The following is a 17,697-nucleotide window of genomic DNA, read 5'->3' on the forward strand; positions in this document are numbered from 1 at the left end:
TGTTAATCTAATGAATAATTGATTTGTTAAATCAAATAAAAATTAGTGTGTCAGATTGGTCGAGACGCTACATATCAACAAGTGCAGTGCATTTAGTGCCAATTAGACCTTTGGGCAGTTTAGCGTTCATGTTCGGATTCGTAGGGCACTGGCTGCAAGTAGAAGTGTAAGTCCTGGTGGGACTAGAAAGTCTTTCAGTTCCAATTCGCCCCCTCAATAGGAACTGGTTCTAGTTTAAATCCTCTTTCACAACAGTATTCTGAGATTCCCATCTGGACTGCCTTTCTCTTAACAGCTTACATTTCTCAGCCACAAGTTTGGGATTTGGCTCAGCAGTGCAAGAGACTACTATGTGGCCGTCTTCCCCATACTTAAAGCAGTACCATGGTCTGGGCTTTTCCATTTGTTTGCTTGCATCAGCTGTAACAGCTTCAACATTTGGTTTCTGGGGTTTCTTTTCTACTGCAGAGCTTTTTCTAGCTTTAGGCTGCGGAACAAATTTTTTAGAAACTTCAGCCCTGGGAGTAAGTTTTGCCAACTGACTCTGAAGAGTGGCTATTTGTTTCCTCAGCTCTTTAGTTTCAGACGCAATTAACAACATATCAGAAGTTTCTGATTGCCTAGCCTCATCTACCACCCACGTTCTCTGGGTATGCACTTGAATACGTTGCTTTGTCCAAGCTAAATGCTGTCTCATGCGCTTTTCTTTAGCTGCATATTTATCTTCCTCAGTGCGCAACATCAATAATAGCTGTGCAAAAGAAGGCGGATTATCACGTTTCTGTTCTAGACTTAAATCTGCAATCAGATTATTGTCCCAGCAGCCCCGACAGAACTGTCTTAACAATTGCCGGTCTGCTCCACTGGACAAAACGCCTCCTCTCTTAACAGCGATGGTCAAAGCAGCTTGAAGTCTGGACAGATAAATTGAAGGCTTTTCGCCTGCGTTCTGCAAAGTATTCATGAACTTAGCCAAAAGTTCATCGCCATCCTCTACAGTGCCAAACGCTGAATCAAGCAACTGCAGGTATTCGGATGGGGTAGCTTCAGGACCCAAGTGTTTTACAATATCAGAGGCTGGGGGTAGCAGACTGTCTAGAATTTTCCGTGACCCATGAAAGCTAGATATTGTGGGATCTTTTAAGATAAAGTCAACACTTGTATGCCATGTATCATACTCAATCTCATTTATAGGCCTGGGAATCCTCCCAGAGAAAACTCTGAGCCTAGTTGTTGCAAGTGCTTGTGTATTTACTTCTTCAGTTCTCACCACATGTTCAACAACTAATCTCTGTATATCAGGTAGGTTCAGTATAGTAGGAGAGGTAAGAATTGTGTCATTTACACTAAAGGTAGCAGACGGTGTCTGCTGTTTCTCTAGTGAACGTGGCTCACTTGTCACAGTTTTGATCTCAGGTTGGTCCTGAATGAGTTTTTCAGGAGTCTGATTTACAGCACCTGTCTCAGCACATGAAGGAAGAACAGCTGAGCTCATCTCTGTTAACATGTCACTAAACATTGTCTCAAAGTTAACACCACTTAGCTTTGCTATCTCCCTCAACCCTTTGAGGTAAGACCTAGTGGCATCCCCTCCTAAATGCTTGGTATAAACATCGGACAAGGACTTCACTACGTAAGTGACTTCAGGATTGTCAGTCAACTTGTAAGTGTAAGGTAACATTGGATCTAAGGACTGCATTGCACTTCCACTGCTAAACTCAACAATCAGGTTCTGATGAAATTCAGATATAGGATCTGAAAAATATAGGAGAAAATATAGGAGCGGCTCTCTAGAGATGGGTAATCACTGGAAACTCACAAACAAGTATTATGGTAAGTATAGTACTTTTAATTAAATTTTTCCCCAAATGTATGCAATAGGCCTTTTTAAAGAAAATAATATAGAGAATAAACAAACAATGTAAATTAACAGATAAACACCAAATTTCAATATGGAATTGAAATGAAAATTAAACTGGCTTTGAGTACTCAATTAAGTCTTTGGTGGTATACACTTAGTTACCCACACAATGAATTAAGCTCTTATTTTCAGGTATGCAACCCACATTCACTGTACAAAAAATAAATATTCCTTAAAGAATCCTCTTTTGGAATTAGATCACAGTTCAGTTCAAATCTGTCCAAAACAGTTCTGATTTCAGATAAAGTTCAGATTCTCAATCACTTATCTCAACTCCAACGATGTAATAGTAATTCACTGTCCACAGTGTATCCAGAAATCCTTTCCTCTTGAATAGAAAAGCGAAAGTTTCAGTTCTTGTAAATCTTCCTAACTTTTGTTCTCTTCTTCCTTCAGATTCAAGCTGGGTGGCTCGCCATTAAAGAAACATCCAAAGCAATCCACGTAAAAAACCTGACCATATCCAGTATTTCCGTATAAAACTCAAAAATAAAATGCTTCCTTCAGCTGTCACTCTATTTTTCTTGAGACAGAGAAAGTTAAGTCTTCGCTCACAGTTGTCAGGTTTCTTGTTTTTATCAAACACTCCACAGCGCTGATCCACAGTGCACTGTGGCTCTCCCTCCAACGACCAGCCCTTATATTCAACATTATTGCCATTTACCCAAAACCAATGACCTGCTATGAACCGTAGACCAATCCGCACGTAGTTTTGTCTGCAGTATTCCAAGGCCTCAATCCATGTGTTTTCCTTCTGCACCAGGATCAGCTCAAAGACCTCCATACAATAAAACGGTATAGATAAAAAGCAAGTGGCATCATGCATTTTACCATTTGATTTTAGGACAGCAGCACATTGCTCATGCAAAGCATCAGGTTGTCCAGCATCCCACATGACATTAGATGCATTCTCACCTCCGCTCCATTTCCACAGCAGTGGGCTTTGGGAATCTCTCTGAAGTCCAATCCAGAAATATTCAGAAGTGATCTTTGGATTCGCAGAGAGTAGTTTCACTTCTATATTGCTGGCGATGGAGAGGTCATAATGGTACTTTCTGCAGTACAGTTGTGCATCTGTCCATGTCATGTTCTCATTCACATAAATGTGTCGTATGTAGAGGCTTGTGTTCACAATAAAAAAAACACAAAAACAGAAACACAGTCACTGTAGCCTTCATTGCCATATTGCCAATGTGTCCAGTGTTGGAACATCAGCAGAAATGCAGTTTTCCAGTCCGCATTTATTTATTAACAATGATTTGATGCCACACCTCTCCATTGATTTTCTACATAACCGACCAATGAAAAGCAGCCCTGACCAATTAAAGGTTTGTCCTCCCCTTTTCTCCTGCATTGCACACCCCACCATTGAGAAAGGTAGGCCTATATACTGTATCACAGGACAAAAACAAAATGTGATTTGCCTTACAAATGTGTGAAGGAAGTGGAAATTAACTATATCTTTCATATTGTAATTTTCATTGATCATCACTCTTCATTTCTATACTCAACTACTCAAAATGTACGAACATTTTCATGCTGCTACGTCCGACAAGCTACGGCGTGCTTACGCCACACATCATGTTCTAACGCAGTGAAAAATATATTGCGGAGCAAAGAGGACACTGACAAAAACAAATTCACATTTTTTAAAAGAAATTCTAACTATAAACATCGTTTTGTGGCTCTTTAATGTGTCGTGACAGATTGCTGTAGCGCCTCAGTTCAAGCGGCACGTGAACCGATCATCTCTTCTACTATTTAGTTCACGAAATAAACATGAATGAACATCAGAAGGAATTTTGTTTCAACCACGGAAAGACGTCAATACACACCATTTTTCAAATTCAAATCTACCGACATTAATCTACTCTCCTGTGACTGTCTGGTTGGTTTGTTTGTCGGACAAAATGGCAGATTCGGTATTATGATTGGTCAAATTTTCATTGATCATCACTCTTCATTTCTATACTCAACTACTCAAAATGTACGAACATTTTCATGCTGCTACGTCCGACAAGCTATGGCGTGCTTACGCCACACATCATGTTCTAACGCAGTGAAAAATATATTGCGGAGCAAAGAGGACACTGACAAAAACAAATTCACATTTTTTAAAAGAAATTCTAACTATAAACATCGTTTTGTGGCTCTTTAATGTGTCGTGACAGATTGCTGTAGCGCCTCAGTTCAAGCGGCACGTGAACCGATCATCTCTTCTACTATTTAGTTCACGAAATAAACATGAATGAACATCAGAAGGAATTTTGTTTCAACCACGGAAAGACGTCAATACACACCATTTTTCAAATTCAAATCTACCGACATTAATCTACTCTCCTGTGACTGTCTGGTTGGTTTGTTTGTCGGACAAAATGGCAGATTCGGTATTATGATTGGTCAGATCGCCTGTCAATCAAACTCTCGGGGAAGGGTTGATTCAAAAAGTCAGAATCCTGAGAATCAATGAGAATTGTGAGATATATTGCAATTACCATTGTGAGAAAAAAATTCAGAAATCTGAGTTGATATTTTGCTATTTTTTGGTCAGAATTGCGAGGAAAAAAATATGAATTTTATTTTTTAATTCATGGTGAAAATAAGCTTCCATATACAGTATATCCAAATGAAAAATCTCCTTAAAATATTACATATGTTCCGTTTGAGCCTGATTTGAACCATTTATTGAATGTTACAAAAAACTTTGTGGTTTCCTGTCTGTATGAATGTCAGTGTCAGTGGAAATGAGGATCCATCACATTATGTATGTACAGAGGGCGCCCCAGCATGTCTGTTCATACAAAAAAGTGGATATGATTTTAAATGACTGTATTTCACTAATGTTCTAATCCATTCTAAATATTTATCTTTAAAGTTTATTAAAACAACAATTTTCTGGAGCAACTATTTATTTTGTCTTGCTTGGTCTGACTTTAACTATTTATCTATCTATCTTTCATAAACTTAAGATACTTCTTTAGTTTTCTTTGTTAACTTAAACAGAGTTAGCAATACTTTAGCGGATGCTGTAAATAAAGGTGCCATTGAAACACTGGCCATTTTAAAAAGGCCCGAGAGGCAAATCAGAAGATGCAAAGAATTATCGTTTAACCTTTAAACTGCAGGACAACACGATTAGACAAATTTCCCTCAGAAACAAGTTTAATGGTCAAATGTTTCCTCATGTAAAAACAGGATTTGGTTACTGCGCATGTTTTCCGGCACATATTTGACATGAAGAATCAAAGATGGTGACGTGACTCAACATACTGTAAGATCTAAGATCTTTCAAAGCAGCTACCAGTACATCTACAATGACAGAATGCTTTCACAAATGTTATTTCTCATTTATTAAAGCGAGCACATTTTAATGTATTTAGATGGAAATTATTAATGTAATATAAAAGCAACAAATTAGGAAAATTGGGAAATTACACTGTTGACATTGGGGCATTTCAAATATGTAGAAATCTTTTTTCTCTCTTGCTGCATCTCATTCTGCTGTCTAGTTCCCTATCTCGTGAATCAGAAGGCCATGAACATTCAGTCCTGCATTAAAACATCACATCAACAACATCTTTGCTTATCATGTCTTTATTTCTGTTAAAATCAGTTTAGGCTATTTATTTTTCCCTATGTCTCAGTTTCATCCATCATTTCTTTTACAATTTCCCTTTAAGTCATTTGCTTCATAACATCATTGTTTGGGAAGTGACATAATTTTTGGTGTGAAAGCAACAGCCTAAGTACTTTCTCATTAAGCATTCTTTTCTTTAATTTGTAGTCTTAATTTGTTATTTTATATATCTTTTTGATCTGCATTTGTTGTGAGTTGTATATGTTTTTTTTAAGCATGTATAAATTATAAATCACATAATTCATCAGTGTTCCTGAGAGAAGTAGAGATCGGTAATCGAATCATTCTTTTGACTCTTTTCAATGAATCGGGGGAAACTTCACAAAACTAGACTCGAGTTCTCAAAAGAATGGTAAACGTACGTTGATTGTAGAAACAAAATGGTGCCAATGTTTTCTACGATCCTCTTGGGGATGCGATTCTTTTGGGAAACTATCAGGGTATCTTCCGATCATTCCATATCCATTTTAAAATAAAATAAAAAAATCGGACCGATCCGGGTCTCGGGTTTATCCTGAAGATTCGTTCGCAGAGGTAAACAACAAACTAGACTGGAGGTCAGTAAATGGCTTACTTTTTTGGTCTGTTGGTCCCACAAAGTTATCGTATTGCTTCAGAAGACTTGGAATATAGCACATACAGTCAAAAGGATTACTTTTATTACTTCTGAGTCCTTTTGTAAGTTTGAAACCTTCAAAACCAGAAGGCAGTTCCGTGTGGAAAGCGGAATTCCACTTTTGTGTTGCTACAGAAGCAAGAATGTCATGTGTCTAAAGTGACAGGGTGAGTAAATGATGACAAATTTAGCAGGTATAGCTTTTAAATATTAACTTTCTGCTAGATTTAGCCACTGAATTAGACGATCCCTTTACAAATTCAGACATTTCAGCAAATGCAAACGATTAAAATGACTCACACACGGGCTGTTTTTGATTGGCTAGTCAGTGTATGGAACATAGATAGTTATGATTCCGTTATGAGACAACAGCTTTAATATCCTCTTAAGAAAATGGTTCTAAATAGTGTCAGATTAGGGTTCTAGGAGATATAACATTTACATAACATTTTAAGTTTACTTTCATTAATATTATTATTTTTTTAAATAGTATTTATTAATATTGTTTTTACTCCTCTATCTGCCTGGTCTTATAATTTAATAATTAATTATGCATTTAGCAGACACTTTTAGCCAATGCTACTGACGGTGCATTCAGGCAATATATTTTTTTACCAGTATGTGTGTTCCCTGGGAATCGAACCCACTTTTTACTCCTCTATCTGCCTGGTCTTATAATATCTTGTAGCCTCTGTTAGGGATTAACTTTAAAGCAAGCTGTGTCAGTTAGGAACATTTATTTATTTATTTATTTGTTATTGACATGGAGAAACTCTAACAACAGTAACTGAATACATTAATAAATGATAACTGACACTGAACATGAATAAATACATAAAATACATAAAAAAAACACAAAATAGATGCAATAGAAGCAAAAAAAAAACTTGAAAAAAAGTCAATTTGAAATGACTTGATTGGGAACCCAGTTACAATTCAATAATGAAGAAGTAAAGAACTCTAAACATAAATGTGTGGAAAAACTTCCATCGTTATTGACATGGAGAAACTCTAACAACAGTAACTGAATATATTAATAAATGATAACTGACACTGAACATGAATAAATACATAAAATACATTAAAAAAACACAAAATAGATGCAATAGAAGCAAAAAAAAAAACTTGAAAAAAAGTCAATTTGAAATGACTTGATTGGGAACCCAGTTACAATTCAATAATGAAGAAGTAAAGAACTCTAAACATAAATGTGTGGAAAAACTTCCATCTTCAGGATGACATCTTTTTAAATAGAACTGTGTTAAGAACCTTTTAGAGTAGTTTTATTTAATGGTTTAAGAAAGCAAAATAAGTACAAACTAAAATAAGTATTCAGACAGAAAGATTAACCTATAGCACATCTATGTTAACTAATTAAATAGGCTTTAAAAGTTTCTATTTTAAAGTGATTTTAATGTTTGTCTCTTTAGGCTAGTTTAGGCTTGTTGTCATCATAAATAAATCAGATATTTCATTTCATGTTTTATTGGCACAGAGAAAGTTGAATCTCTGCTCACAGTCCACAGGTTCCCAAACCATACTATTACGGTTCAGAACTGCACAGCGCTGATTTATGGCAGGGCACTGGAGCTCTCCAACTGAAGACCAGACCTTATATTCAAAAGCTTCTCCATTTGCCCAAAACCAGTGCCCGGCGATAAAGCGCAGACCAATCCACACATCATCAGTCAGGGCTGCTCTGCTCTTATCTCTTGCCTCTGTCATGAGCTCATCTGAGTTCAGTATGGCCAGATATTTGTAGTTTTGTCTGCAGTATAGCAGGGCCTCTTCCCATGTGCTTTCCTGCTGCACCAAAGTCAGCTCCGAGTCCTCCATACAATAAAATGGTATAGGCCAATTACAATAAGCATCATGAATTTTAGAAGAGGACCTTTTGACAGCACAACAATATTCATCATCATTTTTATTTGGTTGGTCATTGTCCCACTTGATATCATTCGCAACCTCACCCCCGGTCCATGTCCATGTCAATGTCAACCACAACAACCCACTCTTTCTCCTGAGTCCAATCCAATAAAAATCCTCAGTGATCTGAGGATTATCAGAGAGTGTTTGCAGTTCTTCATTACTTACAGTGGACAGGTCATCATAGTTATTCTTGCAGTACAACTGTGCATCTGACCAGCTCATACTGTTATTCACATAATAATGTTTTCTGTTGAGGCTGGTGTTCAGTCCAAAGAGACCCAAAAACAGAAAAAGAGTGAATGTAGCTTTTGTTGCCATATCGCCAATGTATCCAGTGTTTTAACATCAGCAGGAATGTCCAAAGTGAGGATCACAAGTCCAAATTTGTGAGGATTTCTTTCTTATAGACCAGTAAGACAGCCTTGACCAATCAAAGTTTAGTCTCTACTTGTAAGACTCCTCCTCTTGACTCCTTTTTCCTTTGTGTTGCTTTTTATTGGACTCCCCAACCCTGGAGAGTGTCTTCTTTTTATGCTCTGAATGAAGAAAATGTGAACTGACACAAAATAATGCACAAATTCTTTCATGAACAGTATGTCCACCTTTAAGGCAAATCAAATGTTTTTGTATGCTCAAAAACAAAACAAAACAATAATAATTTCACAATCAATTACTATCAATCACAATAAATTATTATTATTGCAGCAGACTGATCAACTATTTATCTGTTCTGACCAACTGTAGATCTTCGCTATATAATGATCAGTGTGCCTAAAAATATTGATAGAGGCAGACTTCTTCACGTTTTGTGTGTTACTTTAATATAGTGTGTTATTGAAACTGAAGAAGTGTCCTTTGAAAAAAAAAGGACCTTTCATGCAAATCAGAGGATGCAAATATTGTTTAACTTCCAAACTAACTGAAGGACAAAATAAACAAATTCAAATTGACCTCAGAAACAGGTAAAGTGCTTCTGAATATGCAAAAGTGAAAATATTTACTGTATAATGTGCATTAAAGTCTTTAATAGGAAAAATGGATATACATTTTGAGGTTTGTAAAGGATTACATTCAGCAGTGTTATTAAAATATGAAATGTTTTTTTAAGAACTTTTAAGAATATCTTTCAGATGATGTTTTCTGTCAAGACCATTTAGTACATATGTTAATCAGAAAAGAGTACATGATCTAATTAAGTTATCCCAACATAATTCAGTCATGTTAACTACTCTTTTTGTCCTGTGTTAATGTTTAGGTTGTTAATGTGCCATTTTTATCAATAAAGCAAATAACTTTATTTAGATATAAAGAGTTTATTTCAGAGATCCATCTGTCTTTTTAAAAAAATCTGAACTTTATACAGTGCATTACAATATACAGTAAAATACAGTGATTAGCAGGGGTGTGCATTCCTGATCCTGGATGGCCAACATGCTGCAAAGTCTGGTGATCCTGAAGACCATGATTAGCTGGTTCAGATGTTTAATTGGGGTTGGAAATAAACTCTGAAGGACTGTGGCCCTCCAGGATCAAGTCTGGACACCCATGAAAGTGCTTATGCACTGTGTACAAACACATAACTATTTTACAACTGTTTCTATTTGAAGGTCAGGAACATCAAAAGCATCACTGTTAACAGTAGACCACAAATAACATACAGTGTTACATCTCACATTTCTGCATAAACATTCAACTTAATTTATCTACAAACAATTGGTACATACAGAGGCACGAGCTGTTTTACTTAAAAATTCTGTCATCATTTACTTTCTCAACAAATGTTCCAAAACTGTAAGAGTTTTCCTGTGTGATTTTTCTTTTTTAAACAATGGAAGTCACTAGGCACCAAAACTGTTGGTTTACCAACATTCTTTGAAATATCTTCTTGTGTTCCACAGAATAAAGTCGTACAGGTTTGGAACAATCATTTCTGGGTGAGATATAATCCCTTTAATAAAAAAACGTCATCCTCTTACTCTTCTACTGTCCACTGAAAACAATTCGTAAAAAACTGTGCAGTACAGTGACAGACGCTCTGAGCAATTTTAGAGAGCTCATGTAGGGGTATAAACTTAAGTAGTCATATGTATGTGTTGTTTTATTATTATTATTATTATTATTAGTTATCATTTATTAAATAGGATGGTGTTTACTTTATGCAAAAAAAAGGAATAATAATTTAAAGTACTGTGTAATGATGCCAATTTGAACATCACCTAGACCTGTATACGCTGGCGGGTGACGCTAGGAGGCGAGGGCAGGGAGCGTCATTTATATATGAAGAAGTCACGCTGCCAGTCACTGAAACACAATTCAATGATAGCTAATTTCTTGCACTGTTTATGTGCTTTACAGAGTGTTTCAGCAATAAAACAATATATGTGCCACCAGAAAACTCCGCCTCTTCTGTGTGTGCAACATAATCATGGCGAGCCAGCCAGGAGAAGCTGCTAACTGGATGATGTGAGAGAGACAGCTCCTCCTCGAGACGAACCTAGAAATAACGGAAGGCTTATTAGTAAAAAGATTAAAGACTGAATAAAATTAAATCCCCCTTTTCCCCTTTGAAACAATGGAACAACTTCAAGACTGTTTTAGCTCCAAGTTTCTGACGCTAGAGAAGCCTGAACTGATAAAAGTGTGCTCCTACCTCAAGTGCAGCGAACCAGCGGGTGAAGGTTTCTCAGGCCAAACAAGGCGAGCGCTGACAAGGCTGAATTTCATCGGGTCCCTTAAGAACCCAGCCGTGCTCGAAACTTTACCGGTAACCCGAGCTGAGATAGAGAAGCTAAGAAAAGAGTATGCAGAATTACAACAGGCACAGGCCAATGCTCGTCGCGCGTTAAAGGAACAGATCGGTCTACTTGAGGGGAAATCTCAGAGAGGAAAAGATGAAACGAATGTGAAAGAGCCAACCACATGAAATGATCAAATCCCTGAAGTCACTCTGAGGAGGGAATTCCGAGTCTTTGGACAGATTGGAGAGGCTGGCCAAAAGGACAAGTTATCATACATGAGCCTTAACAACCAGATCGAATCGGGAGTGAGGAAGGGGTATGCAGAGGCAGAAATTCTTGAAGCAGTTATCAGAGCTGTGAGTCCTGGCCTTCCCCTCAGGGAACTCCTTGAAATAAAGCGAGACCTCCCACTTTCCACATTTAAAACCATCCTCAGAGGACATTATAAAATATACTCTTCATCAGATCTACTGCACAGGCTCATGAACATCTCACAGGAGCCCAAGGAGTCTGCTCAAAGTTTCCTGTTCCGAGCCATCGAACTGAGGGAGAAACTACTGTGGGCATCTGGAGATGAGAAGGATGGAGAACAGTTTAGCCCTGAGCTCATTCAACGGAAGTTTCTCCGCTCGGTGGAAACTGGACTCTTAAATGATGCAGTGAAATTTCAAGTTAAACCATTCCTCAGTGATCCTAAAGTGGCAGATGAAGTGCTAATCGAGAAAATTGGTGAAGCTGCTAATCTGTAACTGGAGAGACAAGCAAAGTTAAAGAAAGCAGTGACTCCAAAGCCTTTCAAACTAAGTGAAGTGCAAGCAGTGGAATATGTCGGTGGCACTGAACGACATGTAAGCAGCGGAGTGGAGACTCAAGACCAGAGGAAAGAGACATTGATGAAAGAGAGTATCCCTGGTAAAGACAAGAAGAAACAGGTACAGGGCAAAGACATCGACAGTGACACCGCGAAAGCAATCGAGGACCTCAGAGCAAACGTCATGGAAATGACCAAAGTGTTCCGAGAGACGATGGAAGCGACCAGATCACAGTTTCATCCCCCCGTGACTCCATTACGAATTGAAAGGAGGTCCAAAGGCTGCTGTTCATGTCAGGAGGCCCAAAGGGGTGAAGAGTGCAGGCACTGTTATCGCTGTGGTCAAGATGGACATCTGTCACGAGGCTGTCGACAAGGGAGGCCAACATCGGGAAACGGGAGGGGACTGCTGAACTGGACCCCCCAGTAGTCTATCCTGTCACTGGGTCCCAATTTAGCTCAGAAGTGCGGCAGACATCCAGACCTGTACGTAGCAAGCAAGACAATAAAGAAAATAACATCCAGCCTGCTTCTCACCAAGATGTGACCACTTCTGTTGACAACTCACTCTTGCTGCACCTAGGCTCGTGAACATCATTGGAAAAAGATGCCTGATCCGTTGTCAAAACAATGACATCACAGTTGAAGCCTTATGGGACACAGGAGCCCAAGCCAGTATTATTAATGCAGACTGGAGAAAGTGATACTTACCACACACCACTGTCAGACCTATTGAGGAGCTCCTGGGGCCGGGAACGCTCACCGGATTAGCTGCAAATCAAACTGAGATCCCCTTTGATGGCTGGGTAGAAGTGAGTTTCCGATTGAGTGATGTTGGAGGCACAGAAGGGACTTTGCAAGTACCCATGCTGGTTACGAGTGATGCTAGTGTAGCCGAAGATCCTATCGTCGGTTACAATGTCATTGAGGAGATAATTGACAGGTGGGAGAAACAGAGGCCACAATCCAGCACTGTCCAAAGGGTGAGCAAAGCTTTCTCCATATCAACAAATAAGGCAAGAATGATGCTTAATCTGCTGAAGACTGTAAATTCAAATGTGACTGTTGGAACTGTCCGCGTTGGTAAACAAAAGATCCAACTCAGCGCAGGGCAAATAACCACTGTCTATGCACGAGCACACATGGGGGGACAATTTCAAGAACAAAGCCTGTTATTCACTCCAAGTGAACCATCACCACTACCAGAGGGTCTAATAATGCAGGAAGGTGTAGTCAAAGTCGGTAAGGAAAAGACTGCAAAAGTGCCAATTGCCATTGCTAATACAGCCAAGCACCCAGTCATACTTATGCCACGACTCATACTAGGCCACCTGGAAGTGATAAAGACAACTTACCCAGTAACGGCAGATTCCTTCCAGAAAAATGAAACTCAGATGGAGCAGGTGATAGAGCAGCCGACATCCACAGTGCAGACATATGGGGTGAGTGTTACATCACAACAGTCAGAGAGACCAGGTCATTGGGATCCCCCAATAAAACTTGAACACTTAACAGAGTTAAAGCCAACTGAAAACTTACCATTTGTCTCGTAGCAATGAACAGGTTCATTTATTTCAGTAATTCAACTCAAATTGTGAAATTTGTGTATTAAATAAATTCAATGCACACAGACTGAAGTAGTTTAAGTCTTTGGTTCTTTTAATTGTGATGATTTTGGCTCACATTTAACAAAAACCCACCAATTCACTATCTCAACAAATTAGAATACTTAAAATAATGACATTCTAATTTATTGAGATGCACCTGTAGAATTTAAAGGTCTGAGGGACTCAATCATCATTATTAATTTAACTGTGGCTTTGTCCTTTATTTTATCCATGAAAGTCAAGTTCATTATCAAAGAGGGCATCCATGAACTTTAATAGTTTACATTGACTTTTTATCCTATCCTCCAGTTCTGTGTCAGTTTCAGGCAAGCCAGATGGAGAAAAAAAAATCCTAAAATGTCTCAGTGTAAAGCTGACGTCGTCATAGTCCAGTGTCTTTCTCTGTATGAGGTGGATATGGAGAAACACAAACAAATGATGAACACACAAAATTTCTGTTCACTAAAACATGTCAATGGTGATAAAGTTCAGCTACATCACTTCACAACCTAAAATTATTTTTAAGACCTAAAAGGTCATTTAAACAGGCAAAGATACAGCCAGTTGATTAAACATTTTTTTTAAATATATAGGATCGATGTTCATGACAATAGCACTATGGGAATAGCATTTATGGGAAAATAAATTCTTTGTTGCACTGCACAGCTGTATTGGCAGAAAGTAACTCATATTTAATAACTATAAAATGTTAATTTTTAAAACCTTTTTTTCCTAATATATATTTAAGTCTATATTTCTTACCTTTACAAGGTCACATCTGGGATGGCACTTAAAGGAATAGTCTCTCATCATCTCACCCTCAAGCGGACGCAGATGAATATGATTTTTTTCACAATGAACACAAACTGAGAAAAAAAAATCCATCACTGTGAATCCATTTAATGCAAGTAGATGGGTCCCTCAATGTTGTTGCTTCACAAACCACACAAAACGAACATGACAGTAATATGTGAGCTTCATAGTATGTCCAAATTCACAGTATTCATAAAAGAGTATGCAAAAAGTACCCAGATGACTTACTTCTTTACTACTTTAAGATTGTGAACTGCGCATCTGATGGTCAACTTTGAGGGAACCAACCCTCTGCATTATATGGAATCACAGAGATGGACTATTGTTCTAAAAATCTCAGTTTGGGTTCCACAGAAGAAAGAAAGTCATATACATGAGAGTGAATAAATGATGAGAGATTTTTCAGTATCCCTTTAAGATCCAAAATTACAGCAGTTAGTCATGAATGAAAACAACAAAAATATATTTCAACTCATTAATAATTTACATCGCAGTTACACTAATTTGTGTCAGTAATGACATTTAAACAAATAATCTAGCTATGGACAGAGTGGGTTACACTCTGTCCAGCTGCAGATCACTCAACTTTGCAGAACTTTAGCTGCAGATCACTCAAGAACGGAACTTCATTTCACAAAGTCTCATGCTTATTATTTGGGACAGAGATTGTGTGAAAACATGTGGCAATTACAAATAAGCTTTTAATTATCTACATAACATACATAAACCACTCGCTGGTTTGGTAGCACATAAAAGCCAAAAAAATTTAAAATAAAAACATCTTAGCTGTGGAGCAGTGATCTTTATTCAAAGAGCCAAAGAGATATTTCACCAGAAGGTGAGCTTAAAAATTCTCACATTTAAATGTCTAGATTCGCTTTGACTACCACAAAAAAATTGGAGCTAAATAGCATTAAAAGTGGTTCATTGGCTCGTAATCATAGGGGAACCACTTTAAGTGCTATATAAAGCACCTAACTTTAAAGGTGCTGTACAGAACCTTTGTCAAATGGTGCTATGTAGAACAGATGAACCCTATTCTCCTCAGACTTTAGATATGTTTCTCCACTCTCATATGTTTGCTATGAATGGGAATTTTCTACAATGGCAAAAACTGTTTTGAATCACTTTTATGCTTTTAGGCTTTGGGGGCAAAAAGGTTGAGAACCACATTATCTTCAGGAAAAACATTATGTTTTAATGTTGTTTTTTAAATCCTTTCCCCAACTAAACTAACAGACTAAGAGAGAGTTAGAGAACCTTCAAAGTACTGCAGGGGCTTAATGGGTTATTTGTATGGCAGTGGTACTATATAGCATCTCAACCATCCCAAAGAACGAATTTGTTCGTGTGTGTATTTGAATAAACTACTGCCTCTATATTATTTGTCTCAACACTATTCCTGAGTTTGCAATGAAGTAATATAGTACATAACATAACAAGCTGTATAAGTCAGCTGATGACAGTAAGTGAAACTTAATATAGGCCTTGAATGGTCAATGTGATTTAAAACCATGTGGGGGTTGTCTTAAAACAGTATTTCTTGTATTTAATGTTAGATAGACAACTGTTTTCAGGATATACCATGAGTTCTGTCAGGACCACTATCGTCAAAGATAACTTACATTTAGCATACATTTTAGGTTGGGGGTATGGTTCTGTTCTGGGCAACACTCCCAGCCTAGCATGGATAGGAGCAGGGAGAGCATAAATAACCCCCCTAGGGTAAACTGAACAGAACCAACATTAATGATTAATGTAGCAGATATCATCAATGTTCTAAGTGATTTTATTTTATTTTATATATCAACATAATTCAGTGGTCTGACTCAAGAAGAAATATCCAATGCCAAGTCCTGACTGGACGAGAAGAGGAGTTGGGGATGGAGGTGGGTGATTAGCTCCTTCAGCGATAGCTGCTGAATAATGACTGAAAGGACATTATAAAGGGAATTATGATTGGCGTCGTATTCCTATAGGTAGACGTGGATCAGCTGAGTGTCAGCTGATGCGAGCTTGACTAACGTGACCTGCCAGAACTAACGCTATGCTCCATTTCTGTTTCATTCCACCTGACTGCCAGAGGCGGTGCTTCAACACTGGTGGATTATCACAGTGCCAGCTGGATAGGTCAAGATAATATACCGAAAAAATTAACGTGGTAACGTAGGCTGAGTCTCGAGTGTAATAGACACACTAACACAGCCTTCGGTCTCTTTCGCTTTCTTGCTTGTCTGTGATAGGTCATTCTTCAATCGATTTCCGTGCTGTGCAGGTTACAAGATCAGCAAATGATCATCCTCGCAAGCTGTGACAGCGCACTCTTAAGGAGTTTTTGGATTGTCAGCTTTATTTTGTGTTTTTTTTGCTTTATTGGACATATGTGACCTGTGCTGGCAAAATGAGTCACAATGAACACATTTTCAAAAATGTCTTATTTGTATGTTCACATTCTCCATTAAAAGACCTTCAGAATGATGTATGATTTGCTGGAATCGGACGAAAAATGACTGAGGTACACCCGTTTGATGATGATAGAGTCAGCAAAGTCAATTTTGAGAAAAATCTCATTAAAGTTTCCTGAAGGTTCCAAAGCAAAATCACCTGCAACGTTGCATCTTTTCCACCAGTTCTTTTCTTAATAATAATTATTAATAATCACAATATAGCTATTTTTTATTTGTTATTATAAAACAAACAAACAAACAATTACAAAAAAAACATAATTTTACGAAGCTACGAGAATACTTTTTGTACGCAAAGAAAACAAAAATAACGACTTTATTCAACAATCTGTCTCCTCCACGTCACCCTGGTGCCATTTTGGAGAATATCCACTGAACGTAAACAGCGTATGCTATTCTGTGTTAGCTGCATCATGCGGATCTTAATTTGTGTTCCGAAGATGAACGGAGGTCTTACGGGTTTAGAACGACATGAGGGTGAGTAGTTAATGACAGAATTTTCATTTTTGGGTGAACTATCCCTTTAAGATGTTTTGTGAATACGGGCCCAGATGTTTTTCCCCAATCGTTCCCCAAACGTTCACTTAAGACATAACAGATTATGTTTGCATGAACACTTAAATACTGTAATTCTGTATATATATGTATATTTATCGGGATTGTGCGCAGTCGGAAGTGCCTTTATTTACGCGCTTCGGATAACAGTCAGCGTGAGATGCGAGCGGTGGATATCTGTGCTGCTGCTGCTTGGGCTTCCCCATGTACTTTTGCTTGCTTCTACAAGCTCAATATTGATACCCCTCATGCTGGCAGTTTAGCAGTACTTCAGGAGCAACCTTGATTTTTTTTTCTTCTGGCGAGTGGCATTCTTCATGAATATGTTGGTAGGAGTCATGCACTAGTGCTAAATTTACACTGAATTAAGTAAATGTAGAGAGAGCATACCCAGTTAAATTAAACTGAGACAACATATAAAAGAATTGTGTTGCATTAGCTCAATTAAGTAAACTGAAGAAAAGTAAAAATCATGTTGAATAAATGGGACTTTTTGACAACTGTGTTGAATTTTGCTTAGGCTTTATACAATATAATTATTTTCTCGCCTCAAACATAAATGCATTTGTTGATTGTAAGTGTATTGTTTTAGTATTTTCATTAGA

At 37.8% G+C, this 17,697-nt stretch overlaps 1 protein-coding gene across 1 annotated transcript; it reads right to left on the reverse strand.

Annotated features, from left to right (window-relative positions):
* Nucleotides 1–7,620: 7,620 nt before the first annotated feature.
* Nucleotides 7,621–8,421, reverse strand: LOC107558396 (lymphocyte antigen 75). Its single transcript, XM_016242062.1, has one exon. It carries the CDS (start codon nucleotides 8,419–8,421, stop codon nucleotides 7,651–7,653), a length of 771 nt encoding a protein of 256 aa, XP_016097548.1. The 3' UTR covers nucleotides 7,621–7,650.
* Between the last annotated feature and the right edge of the window lie 9,276 nt (nucleotides 8,422–17,697).

The sequence above is a fragment of the Sinocyclocheilus grahami genome, unplaced genomic scaffold, assembly GCF_001515645.1.
Source record: "Sinocyclocheilus grahami isolate Dianchi unplaced genomic scaffold, SAMN03320097.WGS_v1.1 scaffold645.1, whole genome shotgun sequence".
In the NCBI taxonomy this organism is placed as follows: Eukaryota; Metazoa; Chordata; class Actinopteri; order Cypriniformes; family Cyprinidae; genus Sinocyclocheilus; species Sinocyclocheilus grahami.